The sequence below is a fragment of the Tamandua tetradactyla genome, chromosome 1 (genome assembly GCF_023851605.1).
Source record: "Tamandua tetradactyla isolate mTamTet1 chromosome 1, mTamTet1.pri, whole genome shotgun sequence".
Lineage (NCBI taxonomy): Eukaryota > Metazoa > Chordata > Mammalia > Pilosa > Myrmecophagidae > Tamandua > Tamandua tetradactyla.
The window spans coordinates 134,835,307-134,856,211 of NC_135327.1; the positions used below are offsets into that span (position 1 = coordinate 134,835,307).

The 20,905-nt window shown below is 34.1% G+C and overlaps 1 protein-coding gene and 1 non-coding gene across 2 annotated transcripts in view; both read left to right on the forward strand.

Annotated features, from left to right (window-relative positions):
* Positions 1–19,959, forward strand: part of PCLO (piccolo presynaptic cytomatrix protein) — a 440,945-nt gene extending 420,986 nt beyond the window's left edge. Inside the window, exons 23-25 of the mRNA XM_077151839.1 lie at positions 17,471–17,605; positions 18,044–18,189; positions 19,513–19,959. Coding sequence (XP_077007954.1) covers positions 17,471–17,605; positions 18,044–18,189; positions 19,513–19,653 — 422 coding nt within the window. The 3' untranslated portion in view covers positions 19,654–19,959. The remainder of the gene's footprint in view (positions 1–17,470; positions 17,606–18,043; positions 18,190–19,512) is intronic.
* On the forward strand, positions 2,667–2,773 carry LOC143652566 (U6 spliceosomal RNA). Its single transcript, XR_013160760.1, has one exon. It is a non-coding gene; the product is annotated as a U6 spliceosomal RNA (small nuclear RNA).
* Positions 19,960–20,905: the final 946 nt, after the last annotated feature.

A 20,905-nucleotide genomic window follows, 5' to 3' on the forward strand; every position in this document is an offset into this window, starting at 1 on the left:
GCATGCCTTTTGTGAGAGTCATGATTCAATCCCCAACACTTCACTTTCCTATCACATGCTATGTCTTCTCCTTTCTCTTCCTGGGGCACTGACTTCCAGTTTTTGGTTCCTCCCCATGGCTTCCTCTGATTATATTGGAGTTTCTTCTGCTTATGAAGGATTCCAGCAATCCGAAAAAGACCTACCCTCATTCAGTTGGGTCACACCTTAACTTAAACCAACATCTTCAAGAGATCCTATTTCCAATGGGTTAAGACACACAGGAATCAGATTAAGATTAAGAATTTGTCTAAATTAGAGTACATAATTCATCCCACCACAGTAGTTTCACTTTTTCAAAGACTGACTTTATTTTCTCATAGGGGCTCCTAGATTTCCTAATGTTAAACTATGACCTGGTTTTATTTTCTAAATTAGTTAAATGATGATGCTAATATTCTCTCTTCTTGGGTAGGTAATCAGCCTGCTTTTATACCAATATAACTTCTGATGTGAATTCAGGAAACTGGCCTTGTCTTCTTAAGCTTGATTCTTCTAAAAATGATTTCACTAACTTATTGGTCTATCACATCAGCTGTTCTACTTCACTAGTCTTGAAGTTTGTTTTCCTAAGGTTTTGGGAGTTATTTCAAAACTGCAAACTTTTTCAGTGGAAAATCTATTTATTAAGTTGTTAAGTTTTTCTTTCCTAATAGGAAAAGCTTTCTTTTTTTTTCTGTTGTATACAAGATAATAAGAGGCTTTCGATTGCAAATAAATTTGTAAAGAGGTCTAGTATTTTTCAGTCATGGTAAAATAAGTGCTAGACACGTACCAAAAGACAGAAAATGCCAAAAACGTTGAAGGAGACCAATCGTAAAAATCTATTTTTTCTTCCTAAAATCATGTTCTCTCTGGCTTTATCTCAGAAAGAAAGGATTTCTTTATGTAACAGAATACAGAGAAAATGTGCAGGCTTGTCCTACTTTCACAGAACTCTTAAATCGTGCTACACCAGAATGCCTGCCTTATTGTATAAAATATCACCTTGAATCTGGGTTATTTCAAATAAAAGTTTTAATGAAAGCTTAAAAAAAATCTCCTTCCTTGGAAATACTTTTTTTTTAATGAAAACATGACAAAATGCTGCTTCCTCAGCCCTACTCAGTCCAAGGACATGAAAATGTGCTAGTATATCACTCAATAGCTTTGAGTATAGAGACTTTGGTATTTATAAATGAAAACAGAATAAAAGAAATAGACTCACAAAAAAATCACTTATTTTTGGGTGGTGCCATAGAGTTGGAAAACATTCCAAAATATCTGTCATCCATGGTTTCAACTTATTTTAGTCGTACGAGCATGGCCATTTAAGTCAGACTCAATCAGTCACTATCTTTGGGTCTAGGTGGAAAGAGTTACCCTATATGTTTGTGGTAAAGATTAGGGAAAATATACGAATTCATTCATTAAATGTCTAATACATAGTAGGTGCTTTTGCTGTGGGCTAAAAAGACATGAATAAATACAGCACAGGCCTTGCACTTTAAGTTACTATGCATGTTTAGGTCAATTACATATAGAATTTTATAAAATGCATGGAATACAATAGTTGTTCAATAAATCGAATAGCTGGTCTTTACCTTCATGTCCATTGTAACTTCCTGCATGTTATAAATAAAATACACTTTACATTATGGCTTTGAAAAAGAAGTGGATAAGCATTTACTCCCTGACTTGACTGTACCCACCTGGTCTTCTCAGGATAACCTCCCTGAAAATCCCAAGCCTCTCCCCGCCCCCCCATACACATCTGTGTGCTATTCGCCATTTCCCCAAATTCCAGGCCACCTCCCTCCAACACAGATGATGCAAGAGCATGCACGTGAATTGGGCACATGATCACTATCATGTGATAGATAGATTACCACAATTTTGGCAATAACCTTGGGCTGCCTTCCTGGAAACTGATCTAATCTGTGTGACTATTAGATCACACAGATCTTATTGTGACTAAATTGGCAATTTAGTCAGTTTAAAATTTGCAGTATTCTTCATGTTAAATGATAGTATTAACACCTGCTCTATTTTACATGATTTTAAGGAAAAAAATGAGATATGACCATTTACAGATTTTATTTTTAAATTATTTAACTAGTATTCATCACTAATCATTTGGGAGTGCAATGAGAAGAAAATTCTTTTTTTTTTCTTTAAAATTAATTCCAGTGAATTGCACTGTAAAAAAATCATAGCTGGTATTGAAGCATTTTCCTAATCCTGCCTTAGTAATTCTTTCTCTAACCCTTTATTCATGGTACGTGTCAGTAAAAAATACTGGTACCAAGCATTTGCAATCATCTGATACAGCATTAGAAGGGAAGCCAGATAATGGAGCAAGTGGCATAGTCACTAACATTATATAAACACAAGATTTATAGAGAGCCAACTCCACAAGATCTCAAAATAAGGATGTCTGGAATGGAATCTAATACACTATAGAATGAAATAAAATAGTGTCACTGTGCTTTCCCTTTACAAACATCTAACACGTAGGGTAAACCTTCAAAAATGTGTGGTTTCAAATTCCTTCTATTTAGTCCTACTCCAAAACTGTTCCATAAAAGTAAGAATCTTTGCCCAGAAAACAAGTTTCTGAGTATTTACTTTAAAATATATCAGTGAGGGTGCTCACTTCGGCAGCACATATACTAAAATTGGAACATTACAGAGAAGATTAGCATGGCCCCTGCTCAAGGATGGCACGCAAATTCGTGCAGCGTTCCATATTTTTAATTAAAAAAAGACCAAAAAAAAAAATCAGTGACTTTAATATATACTCTGGAAAGCAGCAATAAACCAGGAAATTAAAATCAATGCAAGTAAGATACCGGACTTGTTTAAAAATCTAGTAGCTTTCCTTTCCATTCAAGGATATGGTGCAGAGAAAAGGAAGAGTTAATTGTCGGTAGTTATTGAGTACCACAGTCAGAAGACCTTTAAGTTTACAACATCAGCGTGGAAGGTAAAATTGTTATAGACCGAAGAGGAGATTACACCTGGTTGGAAATTATAGAGAAAGATTGGGGAAAAGAACGAATTATAGTGAGTTTACATCCTCTTTCTAAGGTTTTGTTTGCACAGCAAAGTGAAAAATGACCTTTATTTTGGGGGTTTTGGGGTGAGATTGCAAGTTAAAAATGTTGACATATGAATATTTCAAGATATGTTTTTCTTGTTTTGCTTACTTAATTTGAATAAATTCAGCAATTGACCTAATGGGTATAGACATATTTACTGTCAATTAGTTCAAGAACTGACCTTTCATTGTATAAGAATGTTGAGAAATAAAAAGGAATTATGCTTATTAAATAATTACCATTTCAGACATGGTATTAGACTGTTTACCTTTGTTATCCTGACTTTACAAAAGAATCACAATTTTAACTTGTACATTAAGAATGCATATGAATACTTAGGCTGTTGACAGGTGTGAAGGCGGAAGACTTTCCATAATGACTGCTTTGGGAAATACCAACAGACTAGACTGACAAAATTATTTTGAGCAAAATACATTTAACGAATGGAGAGTGAGGGCTAAACAACGTTCAGGTAATGCCAGAAAATGTCCAAAAATTTTAAAACCCTATAATACTAAAAGAGATATAATGCATGATCTTAAATATTTTCATTTTACATATGGGAAAGACAAATATGAGAGATTTAATGACTGGCCTGTCATCTCACAGGACTAGAAGATAATTTCCTGGGTTCTTAAAAATCCAGCTTAATATCACATTAGACTTTTCTTAGATTTGGAACGATGGGTGCTAAGTAACAAATTAGGTGATGATAGACTATCAGGGCTAAATACACATCTTATATAACACCAGTCAAACTTCATTAGGTAATACCAGTGACCTGAGGCATTGGTAGGTAGTATATAAATGGAAATTTGTGAATACAGAGAAATCTAAGTGTTGCAGAGAATTTTTTTCGCTGAACGATATTTTTCCTTACACAGACTTTGCTTTTACAAACTACCATTTCTTTGTTCTTTTATTAATTTGCACATTTTATTCACATTCTGTGAATTATATGTTCCTTCCAAAGAGCTTTAGCCTAAAACAACCTTACACTTGAAAAAAGTTGCCCTGTTGCAATAGAATTCTTTGGATTATAAGAAATTAAACCTCAATTTGCACTGTCAGTTAAATATTAGACACCAGTAAGGCAACAAAATATAAATATTTTTTTCAATCAATAACCACTTCTTTTAAATTACTTTGCACATTTAAGTAAATTATATATGGACTCTTAACTGAATAATTCAGATCACTAACCACTTCTTTTAAATTACTTTGCATGTTGAAGTCAATTACATATGGGATCTTAACTGATTAATTCAGAAAATTGTGTTGCTGTTTTGTCATTTAATCTATATAACCTGCATAAATGACCTGATGTAAATGTACAGACAATAACTTCTAGGAGAGATCTTCCATTGCTCAAACAACAATCTGCTTTCTAAAGTACTATTTTATGTGGCTAAAATGAAATAGTAAAATCTGGCCCTAAAACCCTTTCATTATGATGCTGTGTTATAAAAACTGCTTTAAAATTAACATTCCCATGAATGACAAAGTTTTTGCAATCTTATTCATAAGAAAATATGAAGTGTTCACGGGACAATAGAGCCGTAGACTTAGAATCAGAAGATCTGCATTCAAGATCATTCTCTTAGTTTGCCAGACTGCTGTCACAAAACCACAAACTGGCTTTGTCTTTAAAAAAGTAGTTAATTGGCTCATAGTTTGGGGCTAGAAGAAGTCCAAGCTCAAGACATAAGCAAGGCTTGATTTCTCCCCTAAGATGGCTGCACTCTGGTGCTGGCTGCAGATACTCCTTGGGGTGCCTCTGCTCTCCTGTCACATGGCAATGTCTTCTTTCTCTCCCGGGTTCCCAGATTGCCAGTTTCTGGTTCTTCCCTGCGGCCGTCTCTTTATAAAGCCTCCAGTAATCTGGATTAAGAGCCACTCTCATTCAGTTGGCCACAAAGAATGAGCATCTCTTGAAGATGCGATTTACAATAAATTCGCACACACAAGGATGTGGATTAAGATTAAGAACATGTCTAAATGGGAATACATAATTCAGTATTCACCAGCCATATAACATATTGGCAAGACGCTTAAAACTCCTGAGCCAAAGTTTTCTCATTTGTAAAATGCAGATTATACCTACCCTAATTCTTGTTGTTAGACAACGCGTGTCACGTTTCTCGACCGGAAGCGAGGAGAAAAGGCCAAATCTCAATCAAAGGAGTTTTATTGCAAAGCCATGTGCAAGTGGGCTGACGCCTAATATGGCGACAACTGTGAGCAAGAGAAGGGGCACCGCTTATATAAGGTTGTTGCCGGGGAAGGGAGGTGGATTTTCACTGTCAAGTTTGGAAGTGAGAAATTGGCACGCTAAGCGGGGAGCTAGCTTGTAACCGCCTGTACTGCAACTACCGGGGGGCGGGGGGTTGGGTACGGGGAGTGTTGCAGAACTGCAGCTGCCGGAGGGCGGGTGCAAGGACAATCACGGGAATGCTGCCGAGCGGGTGGGGGAAGGAGATTGGGGAGAAGGTTTGGTTTTGCGAGGGGCCCCTGGAAGTTATGGGGGGGGGGGTGTTAGCCTAACACTGAGTATCAGTGTTCTACTACTTATGTTTTCCTAAAATATACTTCTCTAAAATTATAAATTGTATAGCAAGTTATAGGTTTACGTATAAATGTGTGCATATAAATATGATATACACATGTTTTTCAAAGGTAAAATTTCTGTAAATATATGTAAACATTTTTCTGAAAAAAATGAAAAAGCAGGGAGAATTGTATATCTTAAAGGAGAAGAAAACACCAGAGTATGAAAAGGTGAAACTGTGAAAGACAAAAATAAACCAATTTTACAATGATTCTTACTCCAAACGTGTTAGCTAGCTAAAGTGATTAGATGTACAGAGACAATTTTGTTGAAATGGAATTACGTTATTCTTGTTATTTGTTAAAAAAAAGTATTATATTGAATTTAATGAAGACATTATATCAAAGTGAAAACAGAGGAATAACTTCGCTTCAGGTAAATATTTCAGCCATAGTAGTCTGTAAAAGATCTCACTAAATTGATTAAACAAAATTTAAAATATTAAGTGACTAAGTCACTATGACTTTTTATTATTGCATTTCAATTTTAAACTTTACTGAATGCCTGTCTGCTTTAAAATGTAAAGAATCGGGCAGGCAACCATGGCTTAGTGGCAGAGTTCTCACCTGCCATTCCCCAGACCCGGGTTGGATTTCCAGAGCCTGCCCAAGCAAAAAAAATTGTCAGAAACCATTGTTCCTTCATTTTCTTCACCCTTCCTTCCTCCACTGTTTTATTGTTTCCTCCCTCCCCATTATATAATCTGCCAAAGTCTCTTAAGTATTTGAGATTGGCTATGTGTTCTTTTATACAATAGTGACAACTTAAATGGGAGCGTACTTTTTTCCCCTCAGGTATTTTCAGACATTATTCCTTTGATTTCTGGCATTGAGTGTTGCTTTTAAGAACTCTGGTATCAGACTGATTCTTGTACTTTTCCAAAGGAATTGTTTGTTTTTCTCCTGGAGCCTTACAGCTTGTTTTCTCTATCCTTAAATAGGAGACACCACCATCTAAATCTATTAATATTTCTGGGAATACAGGATTTTTTAATATTTTTGAATAGATGTGATTTTCTGTTCTCTTGCACTTATTTTTTTAGAACTGCCAGTTACATTGGATTATTTCTTTCTGTCTTATGTGTCTATTGCATTTTCTAACTTCTTTTATGTCTTTTTCCTCTCTATTTTAAGCTCTCCGTTCCACTGTCAATAATATTCATTTCTATCTTATATCTCATTCTGTTCCATGATATTTCTAATTCATTAAGAGTTTTGAAGTGGGATTACATGTTTCTTTAGCCCTGTATGCTGATATCTCTTCTGTTATTTTGTCATCTCATTTTTGAACCATGTCCCCTCATTCCCTTTGTCCCTCTCTCCTTCCTCATCTTTTCCTTTCTCTTCCTGAGTTGTATGTGCATGCCACAATCGAGAAAAATGCCTCTCTAAGCAGAATCCATTTTTATTCTTTTCTGTTTTTTTTTAATTCTGGGCTCAAGACCAAATTTACAAACTGTTAGCATATATTATATTTTATCAAATATAATATATGGTGTATCATAAAATGCTCCATTATTGCATGCAACATGCATAGTCCAGGCGTCAAATCCAGGTCTCCCACATGGAAGGCAGGCAGGCATTCTACCACTGACCCACCTGTGCACCCAATTTTGTTCTTTTAATACAACCAAATAACATTTGGTTATTTGACCATTTACTCTCTACCCAAACCAAATAACAAAATATATTCACACATCTTCTGTGTGTATGATTTTTTTTTTAAAGTTCAAAGGTTTGAGCAGATTTGGAGCTGCTGTATCCCATTTGGAAACAGTAGGCATGGAGGTTTCTGTCTGCATCCATTTATCTGCTCCAAACGACAGGTATCCTGAATTTATTAAAGAACAATAATAATTAATAGTGATGACCATAATTAACTCAGCCTTCTCATTTGAGACCACTACAATGGATATGTCCCTTTGTTCATTTAGTAGAAATATTAAAGGGCAAGCCGGGGCAATCTTTGAACGGAGAAAAACGTCTCAAGAACTTCACAAATATCACATTATCAAAAATGTGAATTTAATCTTCCAAGAAAGAAGCAATGTGATGACTTGAGAACTTTAATTAGCAAGTCTTAAATTCCACCTTTCTTCCCAAGTGAAAAGGTGGGAAAAAATAACAGCAAATTTCAAATGTATGGAGCGTTGGGTGGGCTTCCGAGCCTATAAAATAGGAATCTGATCCATAAAATGGAATTTCTCCCAAAAGTAATTGTCAATCCTTTCCTTCTCATTGTATTCATCATTGAGATCAATTCTATTTGACAACTTCTATTGACTAAGAATGAAAGTGAATTTTCCATAACTCCCTCCCTGCCAAGTTGGAATCTTTTTTTTTCCCTCATCCCAGGGACTGTTTGAGAGGTGGACCAGCAGTTCCATCCACTTTTCTATGGCTATGGCCATAATCCGCTAGTCTCTGTTTCCTTTTTTTGAGATTTACTCAAATGTTATGTGTCAACATTGTCTCCATCAAGCCGAGGTAAGTCGTACTCCTATGAAAAGACACTCTCAGCTGTGGATATTTCCCCTGCTTTATTTTGGAGTTCTGGGAAATGATAAGCCCTGGCTGTTTCTCTTAACTCTCTCTGAGAACTTTAAATCTTCAGAGTGGTGAGCCAAGGCCATCACTCTCAAGCGATTAGTTTGATTTTTTCCTGGGGCTGGCTCTCATTTTCCATCTCCTTCTCCGTAAATGAGAATTCAGTGAGAATTTTCAAGTTTTGTCAACTCACCCCTCTTTCTCCACCAAGATTCTATGATCTATATTGAGGTCAAGAATGCTGCTGAGCTGTGTCTTACCAAAATCTGGTTTTTATTCCTAGACACACCTTTTGCCATGAAGGTGTAGCCCATCCTTGTTTGATTGTTGCTGGCTACCTCTTTCCTAGATTTTCCCCTTTTAAAAACTACTTTCTCTAGATATTGAAAAAGGGAAATTCTAAGATCTTTGTGTTATCATTTTTACTTTGGAGAACCCTTGTTTTTCTGTGAAGATCTTTAATATAAGGTGGGTTTATTTGAATGGGCTTGTTTACACTTATTTAAAATGGTTGAGGAACCAGAACTGGCTATCCACTCCCAAGTTTAAGGAAATACATTAGATAATATTTACAGTTTCCTATCTGCCAGGAACATGTAAACAGGTTATGAGCCAATTAGTGTTAGTATACATTTATGACACTAAAATTTCTATACTAAATTGTTGAGATGAAGGGTGTCCTAGTAAAGAGGCTGGTTTCCCACTTTTGCAATCTGGCCTTGGCATTAGCTTTAGGACATTCAGTAAGTTACTTCAGCAGATTACTTTCTGTGCTTCATTATTGTCCCTTTGTAACAAGAGAGTATTGATAATAACATCTAGCTCTTAGGATTATTGTGGGGATTAAAGGAACGAATTACATATAAAGTTCTTAGAATAGTGACTGACATAAAGGTAGCAATCAATAAATATTAAGTATATTATACTCTTTACTTTTAATCCACTAAAGCCTCAAAAGATTATATGATGTATTATAAAGGAAAAGCTCTCAGTAGAGACATGAAAAATAAGTCCACAATCTTGAAATGACCTCCACCGTATGCAGGTCCTCATTACTTCATCTAACTCTTGTACAGGAAGTGGGTCTGGGACCACGCTGTCTGCCGCCGCAACTCTAACCTGTACGGGGCCTTGTGGAAAAGTAGAAATACAGACCACATACCAAACATCTCAGTTAGCAAGAGTTTTTACCTGAGCTAACAAATCATTAAATAAAATGTATCCTATCCTCCTACTTTGCTAAATATGCATTCATAATATCCTGGAAGACAAGGTTTAAATGTGAAATGTTTTAACTTTTCAGATTTTCACACCAGAGTGTGACAGCACTAGGAAAACTGGGCCCAGACTGCGCCCTGCCTTTTTCCAGTTCCGACCCTTGTCTTCACCCAGTCCCTGAGAGGCCTCACCCCAGTCAGGTCTCAACTCTGTCCACACCCCTCTTCAATAGCAGTGGGCAGACCTAGGAAATAGGTCTTCATGGGGCCTGGAAGCAGACACAGGGTGGTGCCAGGACCTGGGCCCCCAGTCTAGAAAGGAAGGGTGGTGACTTTGGGTGGAATGTCCCAGAGGAACCACGACTCCTCACGGAGTGGGGAGGGACGGTGCCAGAGGAGTTGCATGGTGGGGCCTCCAAATCTCATGACCTGGGGAAGGATCCCACATGCCCAGATCTAAGGTCAGTATTGACAGACTACCTTCAAATTCTAGACTTGTCATATGTGCACTAGCTATTTAGCTTGGACAAGTTCTTGGTTTATCTGTGCCTCAGTTTCCTCATCCTTATGGTTGTTTAGCGAGAAGAATAGAGGGGTCAGTTTCATGTCTAGCACTTAGTATAGTGCCTGGCATATAGGAGCATATAGGAAGTATAAGAACAGCCACTGTTGTAGTGCTTTTGTTATTATTATACTTATTATTGCTGTTATTATGATCTATTTGCATTCAAGTTGTACTGCTTTCCAAACTAATTTACTTCTGCTAACAGATTATTTGTTACTACCAACAATTTATCCTTCCTAGAATATAACATTTTCAATATTGTATTCCTGTATTTAAAAATAATCCATTTTTAAATGCTCCAAACTTTTCCATCTAGAATTTAACATCCTAAGTAAAATAGGTCCCCTTACTTCCCAATCGTATTTCCCATTCTTCCTTATTAGTAGCAGAGAGTCTCCTTATAGGAGGACAAATGTTTTTCTACTAACAAATTTCTACTTGTTCCTCGGTGTTTATTGGCAAGTCATGTAAAACTGAACTCTGAACCTTTCGTACCATAGCATCTCAAATTTCCTTTCCCTACTTCTCCATGCATGAGCATGGCAATCCTGAGAACTAGTCTAAAAGCTTCAGAGATCAGCTAGGGATGGTAGTGAGAAGGATCAATTCATTGGTTGACAGTGTCACCAACGAGTCACTTGTGAAGAGCCATTCATAGATTAGGAGCTGTTTGAGGTGACCTGTGAATTCACATAAAGATGGTACCTGGAATGGAACGGACTTTCATATTTCCAACTGATATTATGCAACAGCAAGCACAGATGTCTGTTTCATATCACAAAAGGTAGATGAAACAACTGGGATAAACTGAAAAATTAAGCAAAATTAGATACAAGTGAAAAAGTAAATTTGTACCCCTGTCCCCCCAGAATTCTCTTATTAACCATTTAGACAACTTCAGTTTAATTTGTAAGCATAGTACTTCAACTATATACTCTCAAGTGAGTGGACAAAAAAACTTGCATTGGAATGTGTTTTAATAGAAGTTTTATGGTGCAATGGTGTAATTATGGCATTAAGTTTGAATAATTTAATATTCTAAAACAAAAGTCAGGTAGGGATTCAGTTAGAGTCCCAGCCCAGTTATGCATATGCATATTAGTCCCTTACATTTTAATCCTCTAATTTTATTGTCATTTGTATAAGCTTCATTTTATTGTGAATGTTGTGTTCTCTCAACAGTCACATTCATATATAAACATAAATGTATCATAAGCCAGTTAAGAACTAAGATGATTTATGAATTCTCATTGTCAACCAATAAACTAGTACCCTATTGAGTCTCTCCTATGTAGACAGAATGATTTTAAGATGACATGGAAGACATATAAGGAAGATAGAAAGCTTGACCATAAAGGAATTTCAGTCTAGTTAGGAGTAACAAAAAAGAACAGGTAAAAGCAAATATATAGATTACATTTTTCTGCTTAAAAGTTGGATGAGCTGATCCCTAAGTATTCTTTCAACTCATTCTCAAAATTAGAGAAAGAGAAGGACACTGTGAGTTGAAATTCTCAGTTGTGGATTTAATGGAGAATAGAGACTTGAGAAGATAGATCTTATATGGTCAAAGAGTGATGAAATATAATAATGATATTTCATTAACTGAGTAGTAAAACAAGGTTAGAATGAATTTAGGAAAGCAGAAATAGTTGGTTCCCCTCACTTCCATTATCTTCATAACACCAAAAGCTTGGAGCAGCCAGGTGCCTTTCCAATTGTTCAGTTTTATCCTTCTAATGACCCAGTTGATTGGCCTAGACACACTTCACTGCTTACTGCATCCCTCAGATAGAAGTCAAAAGACAAATCTATGCCCCTAGACACCTTTCCTTCTTCCCCAATTTTAAAGTGGCTCCCCACAGTGATAAGAGAAGAAAGTCAGGGAAACTCTCTTTCCGTTCATATGCATATGCCCCATTATAGAGTGTGGGAATTATTAGAGCCTGTACTATTATTTTACTCTGGTCATCAGCATAAGTATAAATATCTTACCGGCCTTCTATCCTGTAGTCAAAGCCTATATTCTTTTAAATGTCATGTTGGAGTCTGTTCATTAATGCTTTACTTAAAATTTTCACATCAGTGTAACTGAAGTTGATCTCTAATTTTCAGTTTTCATGTTACCTTTATTGACTTTAGGTAACATTTAGATTGTTCATTAAAAAAAAGAATTTAGAACTTTGTCTCATTTTCTGTGCTCTGAAACTATGTAGCATTAGAGTAATGTGGCATTTAAAGATTTTGTAGGATTAATAATTACCTTATGAAATAAGCTGGACTTAGTGCCATTTTGAAGCAGTATCTTGAAAACTCTTACTATAGTATTCTGTTTTAGCTTTCTATTTCTAATAAGGCAAATTATGGTAAACTGTGTTTACTTAAATTTATTTACATGAAGATGTGCAAAGGAATCTTCTAGGACTTTTCAAAAAAAACTCTCTATATCAGTAGTAATTCCCCTCTTGTCATTTTTTATTTTGTATACTTTTGCTTTCCCCATGTTTTGTTTGATTACATTTACTATCGGTTTTTCTGTTTTATTGCTAATTTTCAACATAGTTTTCAATAATTTTTTATTTATTATAATTATTGTGTACATTATGTTTTATTGTATTGTATTTTTTCACTTGCAGTTTTGTTTTTTTTTTAATTTCTTCTTAAAATTATGAAAGCTTTGTGTATTTCTTCTGACTGCCTTTGAATTTATACCTTTTAAAATGTCCTAAATCCCTGCGTTCTTTACTTAATCTTTTACCTGGTCTGTCAGTTTTGAATGGTATCCTTTGTTGCTTATTTGTTACCTATACAAAAATCAATAATCTAATTCTCCTTTCTACTTTCTCCCTCGCTTCTCCATTCATTTTTTAGCTGCGTTCTTTATTTGTCAGAACATAAATATTTACATACTGTTCTTCTAACTCCCCATGTACCCACTCTTATTTTGTCTTAGTTCCAGACAATTAAGTGTATTTACTTCTCAACATTTGTCCTTTTGCTGAAGTTTCTTTAGTTATCTCTTTGGTTCGATGAAATGCACCATCTCATATATTTCTCAGGAAATGAACCTTTGTGTAGTATTCCTTGAGTTCTTTCATGTATGAAACTTTAGTCTTAATACTTGAAAGACAGCTTAGCTGGATACATATACAGTGACTTGCATTTCATTTTCTTGAGTTTCTTAAAAGGCTATTCTATTGCTGCTTTGCTGTAAGCCTGATAACCAGACTACAAGGATTTTTAACTTTTTTTGTCTGGACACCCAAAGGTTTTTTTGTTTTTTGTTTTTTGTTTTTATCATTTGCATATAAAATCCTGTAATATTACTAGGTTATGTCTCAAAGATAAACATCTTCATCACATTTCCCATATACATACCATAGGCCATTTCAATCTGCATTGAATCCCTTATTTCTGGAAACAATTCTTAGAAGATATTATTACAAATTAAGTGTGCACATTGTTTCATTTATTAGCAATATGGCCTTTTGGGTGAAAGGGCAAAATCTTTCAATTCTATATGGGCTTATCTTCTCAAATTTAAAAAGAGGTGGTGGTAGATATAGCAATAATATCTCATAGGATTGTGGAAATAATGAGATAATGTTGGTAAACCCATTTAGCCCAAGACTTCTTTAGTTGACTGAAGTTTCTCAACAAACCTCTGCTTGTTTATTTTATCTTTTAATGGTTTCTTATGGTACTTTTCTCATACCACATATATGGTTGCTAGCACTCAAATTTGTTTTATATGTTTATTTCATATTAATTTTTCTTTGACTGAATGTTAAGCCCAAAATAAAGTAGATATGTGCAAGAGCAATAGAAATAATTCTAAAAATAAAATTAAATAATGAGGCGTAATTATAATCTAGGATTAGTTTTCATATGTGGCTTGGTGACTCAGAAACTAAAAAAATTCTATAATTCCTTGGAGAATATTAACTTAATATTAATTATAAGTCTGGAAATCTTGAAAACGTTTTATTTTGATAAGGTATTGTCAAGATAATTTTTCTTCTTATTGATCTGATCAGCCAAGATAACCAAAATAACAATGAGAAATAAATATGAGCCAAAAAGATCCATTAACATTGCAGCAATTCTTTGCCATAGCTCATTCACAAAATTTCTTTCCTAGAGTTCCTGTGATTTACATACACTCATAGGTTACAGCAAAGGTTTTCATTCTTCATTGCTTTGTTTCAAGTCACTTTCAAATATCAGAATGGATGTTAATTTCCACTCTAAGATTATGTGGTTTTGGTTTACATATGATTCTAAAAGTTTAAAATAATATATTTTAATGTTTGAACACAGAGAATTTAGTAAATCTGGTATCTACCTACTGTGTAGTATCTAATAATTGGCTGATATATGAATTAAATATATCTAGAAAATTTGTATTTTATCTTATAACATATATGACCTTTTTTCCTATGTTGGGGCCTTAACATTCGTTTATGTTGGAACAGACTAAGGTATAAATATGTTACAGGTAGAAAGTTGAAAGTTTTCCACATGTCAGGGTACACCTAGACATGCAAATTCAAATTAATTTAATCAAACTGTTGATTGATCTAAGGAAAGAAATGCATCAGAATTACCATATCCCAACAATGTGACCATATGAAATGAAAATGTTTAAATAACAATAATGTAATATTTTTACAATATGCTTTTATTCCATTAGTTTCCTCTCAAAGATTTCTCGACTACTATAATCCATAGTAGTGATTCTCAAAGTGCAGTTCACAGACTCCTGGGAGTCCCCATGACTGCTCTGGGAATCCATGAGGTCAAAATTATTTTCAGAACAAGACATCGTTCACCTTTTTCACTGTGTTGACAATTACACTGAGTACAAATGCAATGGTGCATAAAACTGATGGTAACTTGCATAAATTAAGACACTGGCATCAAACTGTACTGGGAAACAATTGTACTCTTCACTACAATGCACCTGCAGAAAATAATGCCTGTTTCATTTAAGAATATATTTACTGATGCATTTAAAATTGTCATTCAATCTAGTCCCGTCCCTTAAGCTTTTAATATGCTCTGTGATGAAAAGGGAAATACACATAACTTCTTACCGCATGGCAGAACACACAGATTTAAAGGAAGAAACACATCTGTGAATATTTTTTAATTGCATGCTGAACTGCCTTTCTTTTCACGAAATAACTGTTTTTACTTTAAAGAACAACTGATAGAAAAGCTATGGTTATTCAGACTTGGGTATTTACCTGATATTTTCTCAAACATTAATGACGTGTGCTTATCACATTAAGGAAACAAGTGACTGTTGGCCAAAAATAAAATGCAGATTTTAAGTTAAAAATTTGAATTTTGGATTGCTTCTATCTTCTATCTTTCTTTGGCTTGATAGCTTCCAAATAGTCAAGGATTTTTTTATGAGATTTGTGGTGATACTAGCTAATCTGATCTTTTAATATTCTATGACCTTTGGAAAATCAATATAACTCAGTGAACCATTTTTTTCAAATGACCAATATATGATGCTACAAATTCAGGCGTGGTTAAAATATTCATTCAAAGTGCAAGTTAGGCTGTTGGATTTTAAAGTAACAGTAAAAAATGTTCATTGGTATGGTTTCAGTCCACTAACCTTAAACCCCCTCCCACTTAAATTTTGGTATAGTATCAAAGATTTTCCACAATTATTTGAAATGGTTATTAAATATTCCTACATCTTCCAATTAAGAACTGAATTTTCTTCATATACTTTAACTAAACTAACATACTGTAATGAATTTAACATTGAAATAGGTATGAGAATCCAGGTCTCTTCTATTAAGCCGAATGTTAAAGAGATTTGAAAAAAATGTGAAACAGCAGTACTTTTCTCATTATTATTTTTTGTTTGCAAAACAAACAAATTTGCTAAAAAATTTTTTGTTAAAATTTTACTTATTTATAGATTTATCATTGTCATTTTATCTGAACTTAAAGTAAATATTTTTTAATTTCTAAGTTTTAACTTCTAATACAAGAAAAAAAGATGTAACCCACATAAGCCAAGGTTTTTAAGGTCTTCTTCTTTTTTAAAGGGTGTAAAGAGGTTCTGAGAGCAACATATTTGAGAACAGATGATCTGTAGCCATTTTAAAAACCTACAAAGGGGCAGGCCACAGTGGCTCAACAGGCAAGAATGCTTGCTTGCCATGCCAGAGGACCCGGGTTTGATTCCCAGTGCCTGCCCATGTAAAAAAAAAAAAACCTACAAGGAACTGCTGTTGTTCTAACAGTAAAAACTAAATTATTAACATGGCCCCAATTAACAATGTGTTTTGATCACATGGTCATTTATTTAGTTCTTCAATCACATAATGTTCCCTTTTCTAAATGTGCTATTTCTTCTCTCTAAGATTTTCTTCCCCTTCCAGATAATGTCCTTTCATTTTTCTGATCATAGCTCCAGCAATGCTTGCTGGAGGAAGTGCTTCTTTGTTATATTCTCTCTGAGAACCATGCTGTAGTATTTTAGGACCTTTTCTCTCTTTCTCATTACGCAGTTACTGCTGGAAAGATTTAACTAGTATATTCCTTCCCAAATAGATGGAAAAACCATGAAACCAGTAACTATGTCTGTTTTGGCTCACCATTCTTCCTAGCAGAGTGTTCAGCACAGAGTAGGGTGGGAAATAAGATATTTGTCACTGAATGAATAAGTAGTTGAATGTGGTGAACTGAAGGATAAATGGATGAATAAATGAATGATTTGACCTAACAAGAATAGAATCTTTAGTAATGTTAAAAAAAAAAGCCAACATAAACACTGGAACAAATACTTTGAGTTCAGTTTAACTCACTTATCATATTTTGCCTATTCCATCACATTTTTCCTTTACATATTCTTGGCTATTTCTTATATAAAAGATGGCAAAACAGAGTAAAATAATTAATAGTGACTTTAGTTGTTCTAGCAAGTGTTCGTTTATGAGACTGGTAATTGGCAATTGTAGGCAAATAACTTGTTGCATTTTACAGGACTTGCTACTTACTATTTCCTACAATTTATGTTAGAATTCAATTAGTTTTATGTATGTTTCTCTTCCTTCCAGTATAGTCTCATCTATCCCCTCCTTTGGCCTATAAATCTACAGCTGAGTAACACTTACCTACTTCTAGTTCCTCTACAACTCCCTTGTTACTGGTCTATCATTATATTTAACATATTACAAATAACTGTATATTTATCAGTCTCTCCATGAGATTATGTACTTCTTAAAGTCTTGGACTATGTTTTCATTCATCTGTGTACCTACAGATATAATAAAATGTTTCATATTTGATAAACACCCATAAATTAATATATATATAACTGACAGAACTAAAAATTTAATAAATGGTTTTATATATCCTTTAACGTCTTCATTTAATTATTTCAGTTAAAACGCAAGTAATGGGTGAAATAAAAATTGCATTGAAGAAGGAAATGAAGACAGATGGTGAACAGCTTATAGTTGAAATTCTCCAATGCAGAAATATCACCTACAAATTTAAATCTCCTGATCACTTACCAGGTATCTGAATTTATAATAATGAACAACATAATATATTTAGGAATTCATTAGAGGTCTGTTTAGAATAAAGGCCTCTATTTTAGAGGTCCATAGAGGTCTATTATAAATAGAAAAAATGCCAAGTGTGATTTTAGTAATATTTTAGTAATATTTTGCATTGCAACAAGTGGAAAAAATCTTTTATTTTTCCTTAGTTTTTAGCCGGTTATTTTTTAACATACATACCTAGAATGATGCACTTATTAAACAACAAGAAAGCAAATTTAAATTGCTAAGAAAACTGGTACATATTTATAATTTTAAGTTGTCTAAAACAAATTATACATAATCTGTTGGCTTGTTTAAAATGTACAGAACACTCTCAGTACACAATTATAATACTTTCAGTAGAAAATTGATGTTTGGTGGACACTTAATAGACCAAAATCTTATTTTCAGATTTGTATGTGAAAATATATGTGATGAACATCTCCACTCAAAAAAAAGTGATCAAGAAAAAAACAAGAGTATGTAGACATGATCGAGAGCCTTCATTCAATGAAACTTTTAGATTTAGTGTAAGTCCTGCCGGACATTCCCTTCAGGTAACTTTGCATTATACAATTACTATTTTAAAACTTTTCATTCATATTGTATTTATTTATTTTCCATTCAATTATTCAGTATTTATATTCTGATCATGTACTATGTGAAATTTGACTGAGAATGCCACATCCCACCTTCCCCATCCAGTTAGTTAAGTCTTCACTATTCTGTCTATTCGATTTATTTTATGTATTTTTCTTTCTTCCTTGCTCACTACCACAACTCCTCTATAAATCCCCAACTTTGTTACTCAAATTTCATCAGTGCACGTGGACTACTTGTCACCAATGTCGTGTCACTATAATTCATTCATCACACTGTTGCCAAAATTATCTTTTAAAAACACTGGTTAGGTCTCTTTAAAACCCCTCAAATGACTCACCATTATCTTGTCTCATAAAGAGTCTTTCAAAGTGAGTTCAAATTTTATCCATTTAATCTCATCTCCTTCTATGCTTTTCCATTCACTCTATGCCCCAGTCACACCAGAATATTTTCAAATCAGGTTAAGTTTCCAAACCTTTGCTCATATTTTCCCTCTTATTCAAAGCTTCCTTCTCCATCTCTCTCCATCTATTAGAATACTCTGTATCTTTCAATATAAACTCAATACCTTTACTGATGACTGCTTGTGAAATTTATCATACCTTATCACATAACGTTTTGATTTTATCATAATCTTCAACCACATTCTGCCATTAATATAATGGCTCACTCCACCAAATGGCCTCTACCTTTCTTTTAACTCATCTCTTAAAATCTCTTGGTTCTGAGATCCCATGGGATTTTAAGTAACACAGATTCTACATGTGACATAAGAAAACCACTTTGGAAATGGATACTATAGTAAAACCACCAGTAAATTAAGTAAAACTAGTGTTATGTTCAGTTTGCCTAGTGGAATCCAATTTATTTACTCAATACTCAAATAATTTTGTATTTCAAAATTACAGAAGTACTCAAATAAGTTAATATTTCATAAACTAGGAAAAGGTGTACCTAGAAAAGGTATTTTTGTAGAACTTTACATCTGTTTAAGCATAAACTTTGTCAGGATTAGTTTGTTTTACATTACATTTCTTATTTAGAATTCTCATATCCTTCAGGATTTAGCTTTTATTTTAGAGAACAGAAAAAAATGTTGATCTCAATTAATTTGTTATGCAAATCTTTTGAAGACGTCTTGGTTACTAGCTGTCTAACAAGTATGCCTGTTACTTCCTCTCACTTCCACCCTCTCTTACCTCGGCTATTTCTTTGGTAATCAAATGTCCTTAAAAGAGATTGAAATTTATATATATAATTTTGTCTATTTCTTCTAGATTTTACTTTTCTCCAATGGAGGGAAGTTTATGAAAAAGACCTTAATAGGTGAAGCCTGTATCTGGCTTGACAAAGTGGATCTAAGGAAAAGAATAGTCAACTGGCACAAACTTTTGGTCAGTCCTACTCAAACCCATTGAAGAAATATGGCTGTCCAGAGCATAGAAACTGCTCTAAATAGCTTCAACTCAAAGATGTGTTTTCAGAAACAATCAGGAGAGGGGGTATGATAGGCAAAAGCATACTTAAAGCAATGTAAATTTATTGTGATGGAATGAAGAAAAAGAATCAGATGGAAAAGTTCATGTGATGATAACAAAAAAAGTGGAATTCTGAGATCTTGTATTTCTTGTGGCTGTCAAGTGAAAATGTGAGAGCAATGTTCTTAAGGCAAAAATCGTTGGTCAGAGTTAGGCTGTAGCTAAACGTAGAGAATTAAAGATCAATAGGGCTTTTATACAAAAAAAAAAAAACACTAGTTGAAAGGAAAGAACTGATGTAACAAATCTCAGTTTTCAAAAGTCTGGAATATCTTTCTTCAATTTATACTCTCAGATAATGTATTGTTTTGAGATTCTGACATAAATACACTCACACTATGTCCAGGATTGGTAATGAGGTGGCTGTGTTCATAGGAAAATGGGAAGAGAAGAAAGAAAATTATGACTGTTAAGACCATGTTGCACAGATTTTCTCTTATGTCTAAATGTTACAAGGTATAAAACACCAACTTTGGAATCCATATGGTAAAGAAGCACATTTGTTTCAATATACTTTGAAATAATGTAGAGTGAAGAAAATACTAGGTAGAAATGAAGTTACATTTATTCTAGAAATAAGGCCATCATTTTTCTAGACTTTGAAAAATGGTTAACAGAGAAGAATGCTGCCCACAAAATATTGGAAGCTTGGTTGAAAACATCAAAATCTCTGTAATTTACCCTTAAACCCAAGGAATTTTCAATCTATGTACCGGAAGATCTAGATTAAAAAGATACAATCTAACAAGCATGATAACTTGTTCTTTGTGGAATTGCAAATAAATATACTACCCTGCATATTTCATTCCTTTTGAGTGAGGTCTTGGCAGAGAGAGAAAATTCCTTCCTCTGGCTAACACATCACATTAATTTCATGACATTGATTAATTAAATTAGTGTCATTTCCTGCTCTTCTGTAATGTTTTCTCCTAACAGATGAACTCATTGTATAACGAAAACCCCAACACCAAACTCACATTCTCTAGTGCTCTTTTTTCCACCTTTAATGATCAAGTTGTTCAGTGTTGGGAAAATATGTGAAAATTAAACTTTATATTGAGGTTAAAAATATACTCTGAGCTATGTTAATAATATAGAATAAAATGGTTAATGTCAAGCTCATTAAAGTGAA